The sequence below is a fragment of the Carcharodon carcharias genome, chromosome 16, assembly GCF_017639515.1.
Source record: "Carcharodon carcharias isolate sCarCar2 chromosome 16, sCarCar2.pri, whole genome shotgun sequence".
NCBI classification, from domain to species: domain Eukaryota; kingdom Metazoa; phylum Chordata; class Chondrichthyes; order Lamniformes; family Lamnidae; genus Carcharodon; species Carcharodon carcharias.
The window spans coordinates 122,649,876-122,670,378 of record NC_054482.1 but is presented as its reverse complement, the minus strand read 5'-3'; the positions used below and the strand labels follow the sequence as shown (position 1 = coordinate 122,670,378).

Genomic DNA, 20,503 nt, shown 5'->3' with positions numbered 1-20,503 from the left:
AACGTTATCGCTAATCCACTGTCCCCACACGTTTTCCAGCCCATGAAAGTTGCTAGCTTTGTAAGAAATCTCAGACAAGTTGGACTCCAATCCTACAAACTCCAAGCTGATTCTGAACTGGCCAAAAGAAATAAATAATCCAACGTCACTTGGTCAATATTCTGGAATTCTCCCCTGACAGAATTCCAGGGCCAAGCCCACTGTCCACTTTCACCACACGGTCACAATAGGTCAAGCCCACTGTCCACTTTCACCACATACAGTAGGTCAAGGACACTGTCCACTTTCACCACGTGGACACAGAGGATCGAGAACAATGTCCATCTCCACCTCATGGCCACAGTGGGTCAAAAGCATGATCCAGCTCCACCACATAGACACAGAGGGGAAAGATCCTCATTCTCAGGGCAATGAGGGAATGTCACCCAATGTGGCCTTGCCAAAGGGATCCACATCCACAGAACAACAACAAACTGGAAGCCTGGTCTATAGACCAATTAGCTTAATGTCAGTGGTAGGAAAGATAAGGGAATCCTTATTCAAAGATAGAACTATACAAAAGTAATGGCCCAGAAAGAGGCTATTCAGCCCATCGTGTCTATGCCAGCCATAAAAGACAAAAGAAGAAACTAGTCGCTCATTTTTAATCCCATTTTCCAGCACCTGGTCTGTAGCCTTGCAGGTTACAGCACTTCAGATGCAGATCCAGGTACCTTTTAAATGAGTTGAGCGTTTCACCTCAACCATCAATCTAGGCAGGGAATCCCAGACACCCACCAGCCTCTGGGTGAATTAGTTTTTCCTTTTGTCCACTCTAATCCTTCTACTAATCATCTTAAATCTGTGGCCCCTGGAATTGACCCCTCAGCTAGGGGAAACACATCGTTCCTGTCTAGGCCCCTCATAAATTTGTACACCTCAGTTAGATCATCTCTCAGCCTCCTCTGTTCTAAGGAAAATAACCCGAGCCTATCCAATCTTTCCTCATAGCTGCGTTTTTCAAGCCCTGGCAACCTTCTTGTAAATCTCCTCTGTACTTTCTCCAGAGCAATTATGTCCTTCCTCTAATGTGACCAGAACTGCACATAAAATTCCAGCTGTGGCCGAATCAGCGTTTTATACAGTTCCAGCATTACATCCTTGCTCGTCCAATAAATGAAAGCATTCCATTTGCTTTCTTTGCCACCATATCCATCTGTCCTGTCACCTTCAGGGATCTGTGGACATGCACTCCAAGGTCTCTCACTTGCTCAACCTCTCTCTCAATATCCTCCCGTTTATTGCCTTGCTTTATTTGCCCTCCCCAAATGCATTACTTCACACTTCTCCGGATTGAATTCCATTTGTCACTATTCCACCCACACAACCAAACCATTGATATCATTCTGGAGACAACAGCTAACCTCTTCACCAATAACTACAAGGTCAATTTTTGTGTCATCTGCAAATTTCCCTATCATGCCTCCCATATTTATGTCCAAATCATTAATACATAAGATAAACATCATGGGCCCCAACAATGAGCCCTGTGAAATGCCACCGGGAAACCGCTTTCCATTTGCAAAAACATCCATCAACCATTACCCTTTGTTTCCTGTCGTTGAGCTAATTTTGGATCCAACTCGTCACCTTCCCCTGTATCCCATGGGATCTCAACTTCCTGACCAATCTGCCATGTGCGACCTTGTCAAATGCCTTGCCAAAATCTATGTAGGCAACATCCGTTAGGAAGCTATTAATGTATACAATATTTTGGGAAATATTTTTCTTTTAAAATAGAGGCTTAGTTTGCAGGTATGTCTTAACTGGATTAAAGCCACCTAGTCTGGATGAACTAGTTTGAGGTGTAAACAGAGAGATAGCGTACATTTGCATTTTTGAATAGAGCATTCAAGAATCGGGGTGAAAACTTGATGCCTTTCTAGCAGCTACCAAGCCATATGTTTATATTACTAATAAAATTGGTATTATGAAAGGGGACTGGTGAGACAATGAGAATTTGAATTCAGTCAATGTTGGTAGGTATAACTTCAGTAGTTTTCGGGTGTGCAGAGCAGAGGCAATGTGAGATCAAAAGGCAGCTGTAACCCTCCTTCGGGCTCCACAGTGAAAAGAATCTCATTTTGAACTCGTAAGCTGAAAATGCTTTGCCTGGTGTTTTGTCTGATTCCTGAGTTTAGAGTCGCATCTCAAACATAACACTTAAATTATTTGTTATGACAGTTGTTTAAAGTTTGCCTCTGGGATTTTTAAATAACTCCACTTTACCAACTGCATGAATCATAACAACATCCACTGCATTACCCTCATCAATCCTCCTTGTTACTTCCTCAAAAATAATCAATTAAGTTAGTCAGACACAGCCTTCCCCTAACAAAACCATGTTAACTATCTCTGGTCAATCCCTGCCTTTCTAAGTGGCATTTTATCTAGTCTCTCAGAATTGATTCCAATAATTTGCCCACCATCAAAGCCAGACTGACCCGCCTATAATTTTCTGGCCTATCCCTCACACCCTTTTTAAATAGAGGTACAACTTTCACAGACCTCCAAACCTCCTGTACCTTGCCTATATCTAGTGGGGGTACAGTCCCCAATGAATACTTTGCGTCGGTCTTCACAATGGAAAAGGACGACACAGGTATAGACATCAGGGTGGAGGACTGTGAAATTTTAGAGGAAATTAACAGATAGAGAGAGGAAGTACTCGCAGGTTTAGCGGTCTTAAAAGTGGACAAATCCACAGGCCCAGATAAGGTGTATCCCAGGCTGTTGACAGAGGCAAGGGAAGAGATATCAGGGGCCCAGGCAGTAATTTTCAAACCCTCTCTGGCCACAGATGAGGTGCCAGAGGACTGGAGGACAGCTAACATCATCCCATTATTAAAAAAGGGAGGAAGGGATAGACCAGGAAATTACAGGCCAGTCAGTCTAACCACCAAGGTTAGACCAAGTTCTAGAAAGAATTCTGAGGGACAGAATATATCTGCACTTGGACAGACACAGATTAATCAGGGATAGTCAGCATGGTTTTGTTAAGGGAAGGTCGTGTTTGTCAAATTTGATCGGATATTTTGAGGATGTAACCAGGATTATTGATGAGGGTAATGCATTTGATGTGGTCTACATGGACCTTAGCAAGGCTTTTGATAAGGTCCCTCATGGCAGACTGGTCAAGAAAGTAAGAGCCCATTGGATCCAAGGCAAAGGTACACGTTGGATCCAAGATTGGCTGAGAGGCAGGAAACAGAGGGTGATGATAGAGGGATGTTTCTGTGACTGGAAGTCTGTTTCCAGTGGAGTTCCACAGGGCTTGGTGCTGGGGTCCTTGCTGTTTGTGGTGTATATAAATGATTTGGACTTAAATGTAGGGGGTATGATCAAGAAGTTCACAGATGACATGAAAATTGGTGGGTGGTAAATAGTGAGGAAGATAGACGTAAACTGCAGGAGGATACCTCCTGTTCAGGTGGACAGAGCAGTGGAAAATGGAATTCAACCCGGAAAAGTGTGCTTCATTTAGTATATCATCTATCCTCACAGCTGTAATTGTTTCTTTAACCAATAATGCTACATCCTCACCATTTTTTATCCCCCTCTCTATCCTGCCTGAAAACTCTATATCCTGGGATGTTGAGCTGCCATTTTTACCCCACCTTAAGCCAGGTTTCCATTATAGCGATGATATCATGCTGCCATGTGTCTATCTGTGCCCTCATCTCATCGGCTTTATTTATCATACTCCTTGCATTTACACCTTTTAACATTGCCAAATTCCTGTGCTGTACATTTTTTAACCTCTGCTTCTTCTTTCAGGTGGGCCTCGTATCTCAGGAAGGATGTGCTGGCCCTGGAGAGGGTCCAGAGGAGGTTCACGAGAACGATCCCAGGAATGAAAGGCTTAACATCTGAGGAACGTTTGAGGACTCTGGGTCTATACTCGATGGTGTTTAGAAGGATGAGGGGGGATCTGATTGAAACTTACAGAATACTGAAAGGCCTGGATAGAATGGACATGAGGAAGATGTTTCCATTAGTAGGAGAGACTAGGACCCGAGGGCACAACCTCAGAGTAAAGGGAAGACCTTTTAGAACAGAGATGAGGAGAAACTTCTTTAGCCAGAGAGTGGTGAATCTATGGAATTCATTGCCACAGAAGGCTGTGGAGGCCAGGTCATTGAGTGTATTTAAGACCGAGATAGATAGGTTCTTGATTGGTAAGGGGATCAAAGGTTACAGGGAGAAGGCGGGAGAATGGGGTTGAGAAAATTATCAGCCATGATTGACGGGCTGAATGGCCTAATTTCTGCTCCTACGTCTTATGGTCTTATAGTCTTAAAAGACCGAGAAATCAAAAGTACAATAAAGACTAGTCAGCGTGGATTTCCAAAGGAAAAGCCATGCTTGACCAAGCTTATTAAATTATTTGAAGCAAAAGAAATGGCAGATAAGGGCAATGTAGTAGATGTAATATAGCTGATAAAAGAAACATGCTGTCAAAGCTTTTCGTCTTGCAATTATCAGGACAGATGCAAGAATCCCAAATTTGAAAGGGAAGAACAATTTATATTTCATGAGAAAAGAATGTTGATTGGTTGGCAAGTAGACTAAGATTTGTTAAGGTATTCTGATGGAGAATGCACCAGGAAGCTATTGTCCCCCATGTTTTTGTTTATTCAGAAAAGGTGCAGTGTATTGATATATTTCTTTTTCCTGCAGCAGATAGGTCCCTTCGTATGAGCAAGTGTAAGTGAGCCATATTGCAAGCTGGTTGTTAGTGTTAACACACTTGAGGTTGTTCAGCAAGTGTTGTCCAATCGCGGAATCACATCTAACATTACACATTAGTAAGAGGAGGTAGATATTTGGAATATCGGTGAGTTGAGGGCTATGAGGAACTGGCACGAAAGAGGAGTTGAGGCCTGGGGCAGATCAGCCATAATCTTATTGAATGGCAGGGCAGGCTTGAGGGGCTGAATGGCCTACCTCTGTTCCCGTTTCATATGTTCTTATTACTGAGTTTAACAGGCACTGGCTGGTTGAGAATGGTCAGTATTCTGTCTATTGTGAACAGCCAAAAAGGTGGCTGTTTGATACAATCTCCCAATGTATCTGGCATCACATTGAATGAGAAAACCTGAAAAGTGCCCAGTCTACCTCAAATTACCCTGGAAGGGTAAGGTAGCAATGAGTGGTATTTTTTACTAACAAGATGCTGCCATCAAGCCAAAAAGATCTGCCTACCACACAAATTAGTAACGTGCTATATGAATTTCAGTGCCGGTGCAATGGGGACCATATGTCCCAATGACAGGCAGATTGTATCAAACAGCATGTCCCTTTGGCTGTTTGCAATAGGCAGAGCACTTACTCTATTCAACCAGCCTGTGCCTGCTAAACTTAGAACGTGGTGTCTAACGTTAGATATGATTCCACGATTGAACGGCACTTGCTGAACAATCCAGAGTGTGCTAAGAATTACACTAACAATCAAGTTAAGATTCAGTCGACTCACAATGTGACTCATTTACACTCGTTAGGAGTTACACATATTCATATGCAGGGACCTTCCCTTTGCAGCAAAAGGAACATGTCCAGGCCTCGCACGTTTTTTTTGAAGGAAACAGGCAGGTACTTCTGTACTGCAAACATGAAATTCAGGATGGTATGTTGCCTCCCTGGTGCCAGGGTCAAGGATGTCACTGAATGACCATGAAACATTGAGCGGGGAGGGAGGACAGCCAGCAGTTGTGGTCCATATTGTACCAACAACACAGGTGGAAGAAGGGATAAGGTCCTGTAAACAGATTTTAGAGATCTAGGAAAGAGATTACGAAGCTGGACCTGAAAAGTAGTCATCTCTGGATTACTCCCGGTGCCATGAGCTAGTGAGTATTGAAATAGGAGGATGAAAACACGGCTGGAGAGATAGTGCAGGAGGAAGGGCTTTAGATTTGTAGGAAATCTGGATTGGTTCTGGGAGAGATGGGATCTGTACATGCTGAATAGGTTGCAACTCAGGAGGGACAGGATCAATGTCCTCCGGGGGTGGTTTGTTAATGCTAGGGGAGGGTTTGAACTAACTTGGCATGAGGATGGGAATCAGGATGTAGCATCAGAAAGGAGCAACAAGGTGCACAAAGATTTGTGCCATCCTCCCATCCTTTCTTTGTTTCCCTATCTTTCCTGAACACCTTGTCTCCAGGAATATTTAGTATCTAGCCCTGCCTCTTGTTTAGCTAGGTCTCCTTTATTGTCACAACATTATGTTTCCATGAAGTTCCCTGTGCCTGCAGCTCACCAATCTTATTTACCACAATCCGTACATTTATGCACTTGCACAGTAACCTAGAATTAGATCTAATTGTATTGCCTCTTAGTATTTCTTACTCTAGTGCTGCCTGTCTCTCCAAATTGCCCTTGAGAAGGTGGTGGTGAGCTGCCTCCTTGAACCGCTGCAGTCCATGTGGTGTAGGTACACCCACAGTGCTGTTAGGGAGGGAGTTCCAGGATTTTGACTCAGCGACAGTGAAGGAACAGCGATATATTCCCAAGTCAGGATGGTGAGTGACTTGGAGGGGAACTTCCACCTGGTGGTGTTCCCATCTATCTGTTGCCCTTGTCCTTCTAGATGGTAGTGGTCGTGGGTTTGGAAGGTGCTGTCTAAGGAGCCTTGGTGAGTTGCTAATCAAAGAGACAGAGAGTAAGATGAAGGAAAAAGGGTACAAATGAAGATGTGAGGTTGATAATACAAGGCTGAATATAGAAGGTTCAGCGTATGAAAGGAGACCGGCTGTTAACATGAAAGGGAATCCAATTGTCTTCTGAAAGCATATAAATACTAAAAGAGTAGTAAGAGGTGCACTGGGGTTGCTTAGGGACTGAAAAAGAGATCTATGTACAGAGGCGGTGAGCATGGCTGAGGTATTAAATGAGTACTTCACACCTGTCTTTACCAAGGAAAAGATGCTGAGACACTGGATGGGCTAAACATTGTAAAAGAGTAGTTATTAGAAAGATTGGCCAAACTTCAAGTTGATAAGCCACCAGGAACAGATGAGATGTATAGCAACATTCTGAGTGGAAATTGTGGAGACACTGGCCATGATCTTCCAGCCCTCCTTCGACTCAGGTGTAGTGCCAGAGGAGTCGAGAAATGCAGAAGTTACACCCTTGTTCAAAAAGGGGATGTAAGATAAGCTGAGCAACTACAGACCAGTCAGTTTAACCTTGTTAGTGAGAAAGCTTTTAGAAACCATAATCCGGGACAAAATTAACAAATCACTTTGACAAGGGTGGATTAATTTAGGAAAGCCAGCACGGATTTCTTAGTCAAGTTATTTTAGCAAAATTTTGCCTTTGTGTTTGTTGATGAGGTAAAAGAGAGGGTTGAAGGGGCTAATATGGTTGATGTGGTGTATATGGACTTCCAAAAAGCAACTGATAAAGTTCCAGGTTTGTGCCAGCCAGCTGGAAGTCCATGGACTAAAACATGGATACGAAACTGGCTGAGTGTCAGGAAACAGAGTGGTGGCAAACGGTTGTTTTTTGGATTGGAGGAAGGTTTATAGTGGAGTTTCCCAGGGGTTGGAACTTGCTATTCTTGATCTTTATTAATAATCTAGACTTGAGTGTACAAGGCACAATTTCAAATTTATAAGTAACACAAAACTTGGAATATTCTGAACAGTGAAGAGGATAGTGATAAACTTCAGCAAAACATAAGACAGGAATCGGCAGACACATGGCAGATAAAATCTAATGCAGACTAATAGAAGTGATATGTTTTAGAAAGAAGAACAAGGAGAGGCAATATAAAATAAAGGATGTAATACTAAAGCCTGGGTACATATGTGCACAAGGCACCCAAGGTAGCAGGGTAGGTTAGGAAGGGGTTAATAAACCATGCTTGGCTTTATACTTGATGGGAATACCATTACCTAAGAAGTTCCCCTCTAAGCCCCTCACCATCCTGACTTGGAAATATATCGCTGTTCTTTTACTGTCGCTTGATCAAAATCCTCGAACTCCCTCTCTAACAGCACTTTGTGTGCATCTACACCACATGGACTGCAGCAGTTCAAGAAGGCAGCTCACCACCACCTTCTCAAGGGCAATTAGGGATGGGCAATAAATGTTGGCCTAGCCAGCGAAGCCCACATCCCATGAATGGATAATTAAAAAAAGTAGAGGCATAGGGTACAAAACCCTTTCTAAAACACTGGTGCGGCCTCAATAGGAGTATTGTGTCCAATTCTGGGTAGCACACTTTAGGAAGGATGTGCAGGCTTTAGAGAAGGTACAGAAAAGATTGATGAGAATGGCTCAACGGATGTGGAACTTCAGTTACGTGGACAGATTGGCAAAGACTGGATTTGTGAAAGGGAAATCCTGTCTGACTAATTTATTAGAGTTCTTTGAGGAAGTGACAAGCATCATGGATAAAAGGAAACCTGAGGATGTGCTGTAATTAAGATTTCCAGAAGGCTTTTAACAAGGGGCCATATCAAAGGTTACAACACAAAATAAGAGCTCAAGGTGTAGGAGTAAAAAATTAGCATGAATAGTGGATCGGTTGGCTACCAGGAAACTAACAGTAGACATAAATGGGTCTTTCTCCGGTTGGCAGGATGTGACGGATGGTGTCCCACAGGGATCAGCGCTGGGGTCTCAACTGCTTACAATTTATATCAATGACTTGGATGAAGGGACCGAATGTATGGTTGCTAAATTTGCTGATGACACAAAGATAGGTAGGAAAGTAAGTTGTGAAGAGAACATAGGGAGTCTGCAAAGGGACGTAGATAAGTTGATTGGGAAAAGATTTGGCCGATAGAGTATAATGTGGAAATATGAGAACTTATCCATTTCGCAGGGTGAATAAAAAAGCAGCAAATTATTTAAATGGGGAGAGACTGCAGAACTCTGTGATACAGAGGAGACATAGTTCAAAAATAAGGGGGATCCCATTTAAGACGGAGATAAGGAGAAAAATATTTTTGATGGAGGTGGGGTCACTAAATATTTTTCAGGCTGAGTTAGACAGATTTTTGATTGTCAAGGGAGTCAAAGGGCAAAGGGAATTGGAAGGAAAGTGGGAGTTGAGGCCACAATCAGATCAGCCATGTTCTTACTGAATGGAGGAAGGGGCTCGAGGGGCCGAATGGCCTACTCCTGCTCCTAATGCGTATGTTCGCACGTTTGCATTTTATTTCATTCATGGGATGTGGGCATCGCTGGCCAGGCCAGCATTTATTGCCCATCCTAAATTACACACTGAAAGGTCTGTTTCTGTGCTGTAAATACTTAGTCATTGATCTACGATTACCTCATGAATATCAGCGCTGCTTTTTGGGTCTTTCACTGATCCAGACTTACCTCCATTGGATAAATACTGGTTTGTGCTGTCGCTCCAGCCAGCGATCCTGCGAGGAATCTCTCAGCAGTAGTGACGTTTTGCTTGTCCCTCGCGAACAACTTCTTATACTGCAGAAAATGGAAGAAAGGTCAAGTGCTAGAAATTCAGAAGCAAGGAAAGCGCATCCCCCATCATCATGGGGGAACCAGTCCAGCTCCTAGAATCAACACTAAGCCGGCTCCCGGAGCCCGCGCCGACCCGGCTCCCGGAGCCCGCGCCGACCCGGCTCCCGGAGCCCGCGCCGACCCGGCTGACAGAGCTGACATCAATCGCAATATTGCTTGGATCCCGGAACTGGCCTCGATCCCGACACTGATCCAGTCCCAAATGGCAGCTCAGATCTGCAGAAATGTATGAATCCATCTCTCTCGCGATGCAGAGTTCCTGTCACTGTAATGATGACACTTTGTACAGTGATAATCCCCACAGACACAAATCGCTGGGATATTATTCACAGCTCAACATTTACTCTCTCAGCAGAATCAGATGCTTTTATGCAAAGTTTGAAAGATTTCTTCCAAAGACCCCAGTACCTGCTCGTAGGCCATGAATTTAATGGCTGTTTCTGGTGCTATTTTCACCACGTTCATCCCATTTCCTCGCCACAGAGACACCACTCCTCCCTCTTTCAGCATCTGCTTGAATCCATTGTACATGTTCATTTGGTTTGTTTTGGAAGCATGGACCTGGTTTTAAAACAGTATAAACTTTGTTAAAATATCAGGTACATAGCCTAGTGTACAGAAACAAGTGTCTTTTTTCCCTTTATTCATTGATAAGTGAGTGTCGCTGGCAATACCATCATTTGTGGCCCATCCCGAATTGCCCTTGAAATGAGTGACTTGTTAGGCCATTAGAGAGCAGTGAAGAGTCAACCACATCGCTGTGGGTCTGGAATCCCATTTTCTTTTATCCATTCACAGGATGTGAGCTTCGCTGGCTGGGCCAGCATTTATTGCCCATCCCTAGTTGTTCTTGAGAAGGTGGTGGTGAGCTGCCTTCTTGAACCGCTGCAGTCCATGTGGTGTAGGTACACCCACGTGCTGTTAGGGAGGGAGTTCCAGTATTTTGACCCAGTGACAGTGAAGGAATGGCGATATATTTCCAAGTCAGGATGGTGAGTGACTTGGAGGGGAACTTCCAGGTGGTGGTGTTTCCATCTATCTGCTGTCCTTGTCCTTCTGGATGGTAGTGGTTGTGGGTTTGGAAGGTGCTGTTGAAGGAGCCTTGGTGAATTCCTGCAGTGCATCTTGTAGATGGTACACACACTGCTGCTACTGTGTGTCAGTGGTGGAGGAAGTTAATTTTTGTAGATGGTAGCGGTGTTGGGTTTGGAATTTCACCAGCTGCCCTGGTGGAATTTGAACCCATGTCCCTAGAGAATTAGCCTGGGCCTCTGGATTATTCATCCAGTGATGTTACCACTATACCACCATCTTCCTTGATGCTAGTATCTTTCAAGAACGTGGGATTTTTTCAGACGGACGATAACACCCTTTTGCAGGAATCTAAACACCACACAGTAGCAGTGTGATAACAACTGAGATGTGGATAGGTTGACTAGACGAGCCCTTCAATGCCTTTTAAATGGTATTTACCTTACCCCCAGTGACTGATTTTCCCCCCAACAGGATCCTAACCAACTTAACTTAAACCGTGCATTAATCTCTATCACACACAACATATTCTCATTATGCAAGGGTATTAATCCTTCCTTGTGTTGTGAAGCTAAATTATCTGTTAAACTGTCTGCTATCTAACAAAGTACAGTCACTTAGTTTACAGATTGATTTACAAAAACTATTAAGTTATGACAGTATAAAAGGTCTAGAGATAGATTTCATAAAGTGAGAGTTTTAGTATCTTTTGTTCGCAATGTAGGCTTTGTTTAGTTATTATCGGGTGCAGACAGCAGCAGACAAGGTGCTGATTGTTTTTTAGAAAATACCTGCATGAGGACTTTGAGTCGATCTAGAGGGGCCGTGCCAGTACGGGACACAGCGCCAGCCATTGCCCCAGAGAGCAGCTGCCTCCACCACATGCCCGACTTCTTCTCCTCTTCAGTGAATTCATCAGGAATTGTCAAACTGTCACCAATGTCCAATACCTGGAGATGGAAAGTGCAGCATTTTTATAAAGGATTGTAGCATAGCTACTGAGGATAATATGACCACGTCTAACATCCAGAGACATACTGTTTCCCTGGTGCTGAACCCACTCATATCCACTGACCCTGATCGAACATATTGATCCCACTCTAACCTGCTGACTCTGCTCTGACCCCACTCTGACCCACTGATTCCACTCTGACCCTGCTTGTGCCATTACCCAGTGTTGAGCGCCCTGACCAATTGATGCACCAATAAGATTGTCAGGGCCTCAGCATCACTGGACTTGCTGATCTTGCCAACATCCTCCCAAGGCTCATCTTTCGTTCCACCCACTTCCTCCTTCCATCCACATCCTCTCCTCCCTGTACCCGAGTCACCTCCCACATCCTCACCTGCCCTAATCCTTTCCAGCATCCAGCCCTACACCCACTGGTTGGGGTCTGCGCCTGAGACAGGCCGTCTGGGACCTGGGCCTGAGACAGGCCGTCTGGGACCTGGGCCTGAGACAGGCCGTCTGGGACCTGGGCCTGAGACAGGCCGTCTGGGACCTGGGCCTCAGACAGGCCGTCTGGGACCTGGGCCTGAGACAGGCCGTCTGGGACCTGGGCCTCAGACAGGCCGTCTGGGACCTGGGCCTGAGACAGGCCGTCTGGGACCTGGGCCTCAGACAGGCCGTCTGGTACCTGGGCCTGAGACAGGCTGTCTGGGACCTGGGCCTGAGACAGGCCGTCTGGTACCTGGGCCTGAGACAGGCTGTCTGGGACCTGGGCCTGAGACAGGCCGTCTGGGATCTGTGTCTGAGATTTATCTTTGTGTCAGATCTAATGCAGCCTGAAGCTTTAATTTAAGTGAATGCTTAATGTTTGCGCTGATAGGAAGCTGTTGCTAAATTGTGTGCCTGAATGAAAAGATTTCTACCTGTAATTACTTTACAGGATAGACACACTGATTCCGTCTATAGCGGAAAAAGGACAAATTAGTATCAGCTCTCCATTATGTACCTGCACCTCTCCCTGGTGATATCTGGTTAGGGTTAAAAGAGATGTACACAGGGTGTTTGAATCAAGTTTGCTACCCACAATGATTTGATGGTGATTCCTGATATGTTGCACTCTGGAGCAGTGACAACTCACTGTATAAATATAAAATACAATCTCCCACTGCTCACCGTCGAATGTTTCCAGAAGTGGATGATTTCTTGGATGTTTGTTGCTGGATTGAACAGGAAGTGATCCCGCCATTCATTCCAGTCCACCGTCATCGTCCTGTCTTCATCCATACTGTACCAAAGAAAGCAAACAATATGGGTTAGAGGTGAAATTGTCCCTTACATTCTCCATCCTCTGTACCCTTAGCAACAAAGTGCTACCTAAACCCAGTTATATTAACCTCTAGAAATATTTTTTTACTTATTCATTGATGGGATGTGACCATCGCTGGCTGGGCCAACATTTATTGTCCATTCCTAGTTGCCCTTGAGAAGGTGGTGGTGAGCTGCCTTCTTGAGCCGCTGCAGTCCATGTAGTGCAGGTACACCCACAGTGCTGTTAAAGAGTGAGTTCCAGGATTTAGACCCAGCGACAGTAAAGGAACGATGATATATTTCCAAATTGGGCTGCAGTGTTGCTTGGATTGGAACTTGCATTTGGTAGCATTCTGATGTATCTGCTGTCCTTGCCCTTCGACATCGTGGAGGTCACAGCTTTGGAAGGTGTGTCGAAGGAACTTGGTGAAATACTGTACCATCTACAGATGCACTGCTCACTGCTGCTACTGAGCGTCGGTGGTAGAGGGAGTGAATGTTTAAGGTGATGGATAGGATGTCAATCAAGCAGGCTGCTTTACCTTGAATGGTGCTGAGTTTCCTGACTGCTGTTAGAGCTGCACTAGCCCAGGCAAGTGGGGAGTATTCCATCACACTCCTGGCTTGTATCTTATAGATGGTGTACAGGCTTTTGGGGAGTCAGGAAGTGAGTTACTCGCCACAGGATTCCCAGCCTCTGACCTGCTCCTGTAGCCACAGTATTTATGTGGCTAGTCCAGTTCAGTTTCTGGTCAATGGTAACCCTGGGATGTTGATAGTGGGGATTTCAGAGATGGTAATGCCATTGAACATCAAGGGAAAATGGTTAGATTTTCTCTTGCTGGAGGTGGACATTGCCTGGCACTTGTGTGGCATGAATGTTACTTGTCACTTGTCAGACTTAAGGATGTCTTAACATTGCACTTGGAAAATCATTGTATGATCAGAGAAATTCAACAGGGTTTTACAAAAGGGAAATCGTGTTTGACAAATTTATTGGAGTTTTTTGAGGATCAAACTAGTAGGATAGATAAAGGGAAACCAGTAGACGTAATATACCTTGATTCCCAAAAGGCATTTGAAAAGGTGCTACACATGAGGTTAATGGGCAAGATAAGGACTCATGGAGTTGGAATAATATATTAGATTGGACAGATGCTTGGTTAATGGACAGGAAGCAAAGAATAGACATAAATGGGCATTCTCAAGTTGGTAGGCTGTGACTAGTTGAGTGCCTCAAGGATCAGGCTGGGGGTTTCCAGCTATTTACAATCCATATTAATGACTTAGACAAAGAGACATTGGGTGATGTATCTAAGTTTGCTGATGATGTGGAAAGGTAAGTTGTAAGGAGGACACAGGCTATAAAGAGTATAGACAGGGGTTAGTTAAGTGGGCAACAAGTTGAAGGATGGAGTATAATGAGGAAAGTGTGAAATTATTCACTTTGTTTGTTGCTCCAAATGATGGATGAAATGGCTTTGCTCTCAAGGACGACAGAGGTCACATGACTATGGCAAGTCACTTTTTTTTATTCGTTCACTGGATGTGGGCATCACTGGTTAGGCCAGCATTTATTACCCAATGCTAATTGCCCTTGAGAAGGTGGTGATGAGCTGCCTTCCCGAACCACTGCAGACCTTATGGTATAGGTACACCCACTGTGCTGTTAGGAAGGGAGTTCCAGGATTTTGACCCAATGATAGTGAGAGAACAGTGATATAGTTCCAAGTCAGGATGGGGAGTGAAGGGGGGAGGGGAACTTCCAGGGCAGCATTCCCATCTATCTGCTGCCCTTGTTGTTCTAGATGTTAAGGTTGTGGGTTTGGAAGGTGCTGTCTAAGGAGCCTTGGTGAGTTGCTACAGTGCATCTTGTAGATGGTACACACTGCTGCTACTGTGTGCCGGTGGTGGAGGGATTGAATGTTTGTGGATGTGGTGCCAATCAAGTGGGCTGCTTTGTCCTGGACAGTGTCAAGCTTCTTGAGTGTTGTGGGAGCTGCACTCATCCAGGCAAGTGGAGAATATTCCATCACGCTCTGGACTGGTGTCTTGTAGATGGTGGACAGGCTTTGGGGAGTCAGGAGGTGAGTTACTTGCCGCAGGATTCCTAGCCACTGACCTGCTCTAGTAGCCATAGTATTTATATTGCTAGTCCAGTTCAGTTTCTGATCAATGGTAACCCCGAGAAAGTTGATATTTGGGGATTCAATGATGGTAATGCCATTGAACATCAAGGGGCAATGGTTGGATTCTAGTTGTTGAAGCTGGGTCATTGCCTGACATTTGTGTGGCGCAAATGTTACTTGCCACTTGTCAGCCTAAGACTTGATATTATCCAGGTCTTGCTGCATTTGAGCATGGACTGCTTCAGTATCTGAGGAGTCACGAATGGTGCTGAACATTGTACAATTATCAGTGAACATCCCCACTTCTGACCTTATGATGGAAAGAAGGTCATTGATGAAGCTGCTGAAGATGGTTGGGCCGAGGACACTACCCTGAGGAACTCCTGCAGTGATGTCCTGGAGCTGAGACGATTGACCTCCAACAACCACAACCATTTTCCTTTGTGCTAGGTATGACTCCAACCAGTGGAGAGTTTTCCCCCAATTCCCTTTGACCCTAGTTTTGCCAGGGCTCCTTGATACCACAGTTGGTGAAATGGTACCTTGATGTCAAGGGCAGTCACTCTCACCTCACCTCTAGAGTTCAGCTCTTTTGTCCATGTTTGAACCAAGGCTGAAATAAGGTCAAGAGCTGAGTGGCCTTGGTGGAACCCAAACTGAGCATCAGTGAGCAGGTTATTGCTGAGCAAGTGCCACTCGACAGCATTGTTAATGGTCCCTTCCATCACTTTACTGATGATCAAGAGTAGACTGATGGAGCGGTAATTGGCCGGGTTGCATTTGTCCTGGTTTTTATGTGCAGGACATACCTGGGCAATTTTCCACATAGCCGGGTAGATGCCAGTGTTGTAGCTGTACTGGAACAGCTTGGTTAGGGGCGCGGCAAGTTTTGGAACACAAGCCTTCAGTACCGTTGCCGGAATATTGTCAGGGCCCATAGCCTTTCCAGTATCCAGTGCCTTCAGCCATTTCTTGATATCACGTGGAGTGAATCGAATTGGCTGAAGACTGGCATCTGTGATGCTGGGGACCTCCGGAGGAGGCCGAGATGGACCATCCACTTTGCAGTTCTAGCTGAAGATTGTTGCGAATGCTTCAGCCTTATCTTTTACACTGATGTGCTGGGCATCATTGAGGGTAGGGATATTTGTGAAGCCTGCTCCTCCAGTGAGTTGTTTAACTGTCACCATGTTGCACTAAGGCATTTCTCCAAACTTCCCCCTTTTCATAAGCGAACAGGAAGGCATAAATGTGTCATTTTCAGGTTGGCAAGATGTGCTAAGCAGAGTGCCAGAGGAATCAGTGCTGGGGCCTCAACTATGTACAACTTATATCAATGACTTGGATAAGGGACCAAATATTTGGTGGCTAAATTTTGTGAAGACACAAAGTTAGGTAGGAAAGTAAGTTGTGAAGAGGACATGAGGAGCCTGCAAAGGGTTATAGACAGGTTAACTGAGTGGGCAAAAATTTAGCTGATGGAGTATAATGTGGAAAATGTGAACTTGTCCACTTTGGTAGGAAGAAGAGAAAAACAGCAAATTATTTAAATAGAGAGAGATTGCAGAGCTCTGAGGTACAGAGGGACCTGGGTGTCCTGGTACATAAATCACAAAAAGTCAGTATGCAGGTACAGCAAATGATTACAAGGGTAACGTTTGACCGAGTGTGGCATCAAGGAGGCCAAGTAAAACTGGAGCCAATGACTGAATCCCCCACTATCAACATCCTGGGGTTACCATTGACCAGAAATTGAACTGGGCTAGCCATATAAATACTGTGGCTGCAAAAGCAGGTCAGAGGCTCAGAATCCTGTGGAGAGTAACTCACCTCCTGACTCCCCAAAGCCTGTCCACCATCTGCAAGACTCAAGTCAGGAGTGGGATAGAAACTCCCCACTTGCCCAGATGAGTGCAGCTCCAACAACACTCGTTGACACCGTCCTGGACAAAGCAGCCCTGCTTGATTGGCACCCCATCCACAAACATTCACTACCTACACCACCGGCGCACAGTGGCAGCAGTGTGTGTACCATCTACAAGATGCACTGCAGGAATTCACCAAGTCTTCTTCAACAGCACCTTCCAAACCCACGATCACTACCATCTCGAATGACAAGAGCAGCAAATAGATGGGAACACCACCACCTGGAAGTTCCCCTCCAAGTCATTCACAATGCTGACTTGGAAATATATCGCCGTTCCTTCACTGTCGCTGGGTCAATATCCTGGAACTCCCTCCCTAACAGCACTGTAGGTGTACCTACACCACATGGACTGCAGCGGTTCAAGAAGGCAGCTCACCACCACCTTCTCAAGGGGCAATTAGGGATGGGCAATAAATGCTGGCCCAGCCAGCGAAGCCCACATCTGGAGTGCTGTGTACAGTTTTTGTCACCTTATTTAAGAAAGGGTATAGATGCTTTCCAGGAGCGGAGACAGCGGTCCTGTGGGGCATACCTCTACTCAGGCAGCGGATAAATAGTGGGTGAGGTTTGGGGCCGTCACTCACCTACTGGGAGTGAAGACAGCCGGACCTGTGAGGGGCACCTCTACTCGGGTAGTGGGCAGAGTTTGAAAAAAGAATCCTGGAGTGACATCACAGGAAAACTATAAGTTTATTGGTTGGTGAGAAGCTGCTGTTAGGGAGTGTGCTTAAATAGCTTAAAACTAGGAAACTAGGAAAATGTATCATTTATAAAGAAGTAGCCACTTGGATTTCAGTAAGGAACACTGACAATAGAGAAGTAAAGTTAAATTAAGTCAAAGTGAAATTAAGTAATAAAGTAAACCAAAGTAAGATAAACTTAGCGTAAGTGTTGTAAAGTTAAGTTAGTAGTAATTTATTCAACTCATTCTACTTACTCTAAGTGTAATAAATAGTTTTTAGAGTTAGGGGATGGCAGGGCAGCTTGGCCAAGTGGAATGTACATCTTGCGGTATGTGTGAAGTCGAGGACACACCATGTGTACCTGACAAACACGTCTGTAGGAAGTGTCACCAGCTGCACAAGGTTGAGCTCCGGGTTTCGGAACTTGAGCTGCGGCTGGAGTCACTGTGGCGCATCTGCGAGGCAGAGGATTATGCGGATAGCACGATTAGGGAGGTGAGCTGCTTACAGCCAGAGTAAGAATGAGTGACCACCAGGCAGTCTAAGAGAACCAGGCAGGTAGTGCAGGAGTCCCCTGAGTTTCTCCTGCTTGCTAATCGGTTTTCCATTTGGATGCTGATGAGGGCGATGGTTCCTCAGGGGAGTGCAGCCAGAGTCAAACTGTGGCACCACCTCAGCTGTACAGAGGGGGCAGGAATAAGAAGGGAAGGGACCACACAAGCGTTTCTGCGGCAGTAAACGTGACTCCAGGATGGTGTGTTGCCTCCCTGGTGCCAGAGTCAAGGATGTTACAGAGAGGCTGCAGGACATTCTTCTGGGGGAGGGGGATCAGCCAGAAGTCGTGGTCCACATTGGGACCAACGACATAGGTAGGAAGAGGGATGAAGTCCTGAAAGCAGATTTCAGAGAGTTAGGAAGAAAATTAAAAGCAGGACCTCAACAGCAATAATCTCAGGATTACTCCCAGTACCACATGCTAGTGAGCACAGGAATAGGAGAATAGATCGATTAAATACGTGACTGGAGAACTGCTGTAGGTGGGGGGACATCAGATTTCTGAGGCAGTGGGATGGGTTCTGGGGCAGGTGGGACCTGTACAATCTGGATGGATTACATCTTATCAGGACTGGGACTGATATACTCATAGGGAGATTTGCCACTGCTGTTGGGGTGCATTTAAATTAGCTTAGCAGAGGGGTGGGAACCTGAGGGGTGGCCCAATTTGGAAGTAAATAACATTGGTAACAGGAAGTAGTAGTGAGACTAGAAGGCAGGAGAAACAAGGCAGAGCATTGAGTATGCTTTGAATGCGGAATGATGTCAAAAAGACAAAGTTAAGGACACTCTACCTGAATGTACAGCATTCACAATGAGGTAGATGATCTCAAGGCACAAATAGAGATAAACGGGTATGATATAATTGACATTACGGAAACATGGCTGCACGGTGAGCAAGACTGGGAACTGAATATTCAAGGTTATGCGACGTTTAGGATGGACAGACAAGGAGGGAAAGGAGGTGGGATTGCATTGATAATAAGGGATGGGAACAGTGCATTAGTAAAGGAGGATATCAGATCGGAAGAACAAAGTGTGGAATCTGGTTGGATGGAGCTAAGAAACAGCAAAGGGCAGCAGACATTGGTTGGAGTTATTTATAGGCCACCAAATAGTAATGGTAATGTGGGGGATGGTATTAATCAGGAGATGAGAGAAGCATGTAGCATGGGCAATACAGTAATCATGGGTGACTTCAATCTGCATATAGACTGGGTAAACCAACTGAGCACTAATGCTGAGGAAGACGAGTTTCTGGAGTGTGATAGGGATAGTTTTCTAGAGCAGTGTGTTGAGGAGCCAACAAGAGGAGAGGTGATTTTAGATCTAGTATTATATAATGAAAAAGGGCTAATTAATAATCTTGTTGTAAAAGGACCTTTAGGGATGAGTGACCACAATATGATAGAATTTTACATTCTGTTTGAAAGTGAGGTAGTTCACTCTGAAGCAAAAGTGTTAAAGTTGAATAAAGGAAATTATGAAGGCATGAGGAACAAATTGGCTGAGGTGGATTGGGAAAATACAATAAAAGGTATGACTGTACATAGGCAATGGATAGTCTTCAAAGAATTATTACATAGCTTACAGCACCTATACATTCCTTCAAGGTGCGAAAGCCCAAAATAAGTCAGTCAACCTGACAAAGGAAGTTGAAAATTGTTTAAGATTAAAAGAAAAGACTTATAAAGTTGCTGGAAGTAGTCGTAAACCTGAGGATTGGGAGGGTTTTAGAATACAGCAAAGGAAGACCAAGGAACTGGTAAAGAAAGGGAGAATGGAATATGAATGCAATCTAACAAAAAGCATAAAAATGGACTGTAAAAGCTTCCATAGGTATGCGAAAAGGAAGTGTTTGACCAAGACAAATGTGGGTCCATTACAGGCAGAGTCAGGGGAATTTATAATGGGGAACAGAGAAATGACAGAGAAGGTAAATGATTACTTTGTGTCTGTTTTCACTGAGGAAGAAACAGGAAACCTTCCAGATTTAGAGATCCAATGGACTAGGGAGAATGAGGAGTTGAAGGAAATTAGTATAAGTAAGAAGATTGTATTGGAGAAATTAATGGGACTGAAAGTTGATCAGTCCCTGGGACCTGATATTCTGCATCCCAGAGTGTTAACAGCGGTTTCTATAGAGATAGTGGATGCATTGGTGATCATTTTCCAAAATTCTATAGATTCTGGAATGGTTCCTGAAGATTGGAAGGTAGCAAATGCCAGCCCACTATTTAAGAAGGGAGGGAGAGAGAAAACTGGGAACTACAGAGGTTAGCCCCACATCAGTAATAGGGAAAATGCTAGAATCTGTTATAAAGGATGTGATAAATAGATACAGGGATAATCATGATCTGATTGGGCACAGTCAGCA

At 44.7% G+C, this 20,503-nt stretch overlaps 1 protein-coding gene across 1 annotated transcript in view; it reads right to left on the bottom strand.

Moving 5' to 3' along the window:
- LOC121289173 (calcium-binding mitochondrial carrier protein SCaMC-1-A-like) overlaps positions 1-20,503 on the bottom strand; it is a 92,513-nt gene that overhangs the window by 24,173 nt on the left and 47,837 nt on the right. Inside the window, exons 4-7 of the mRNA XM_041208344.1 lie at positions 12,698-12,809; positions 11,367-11,525; positions 9,952-10,104; positions 9,379-9,486 (exon numbers count right to left, since the gene is read on the bottom strand). Of these exons, the coding sequence (XP_041064278.1) occupies positions 9,379-9,486; positions 9,952-10,104; positions 11,367-11,525; positions 12,698-12,809 (532 nt within the window). The remainder of the gene's footprint in view (positions 1-9,378; positions 9,487-9,951; positions 10,105-11,366; positions 11,526-12,697; positions 12,810-20,503) is intronic.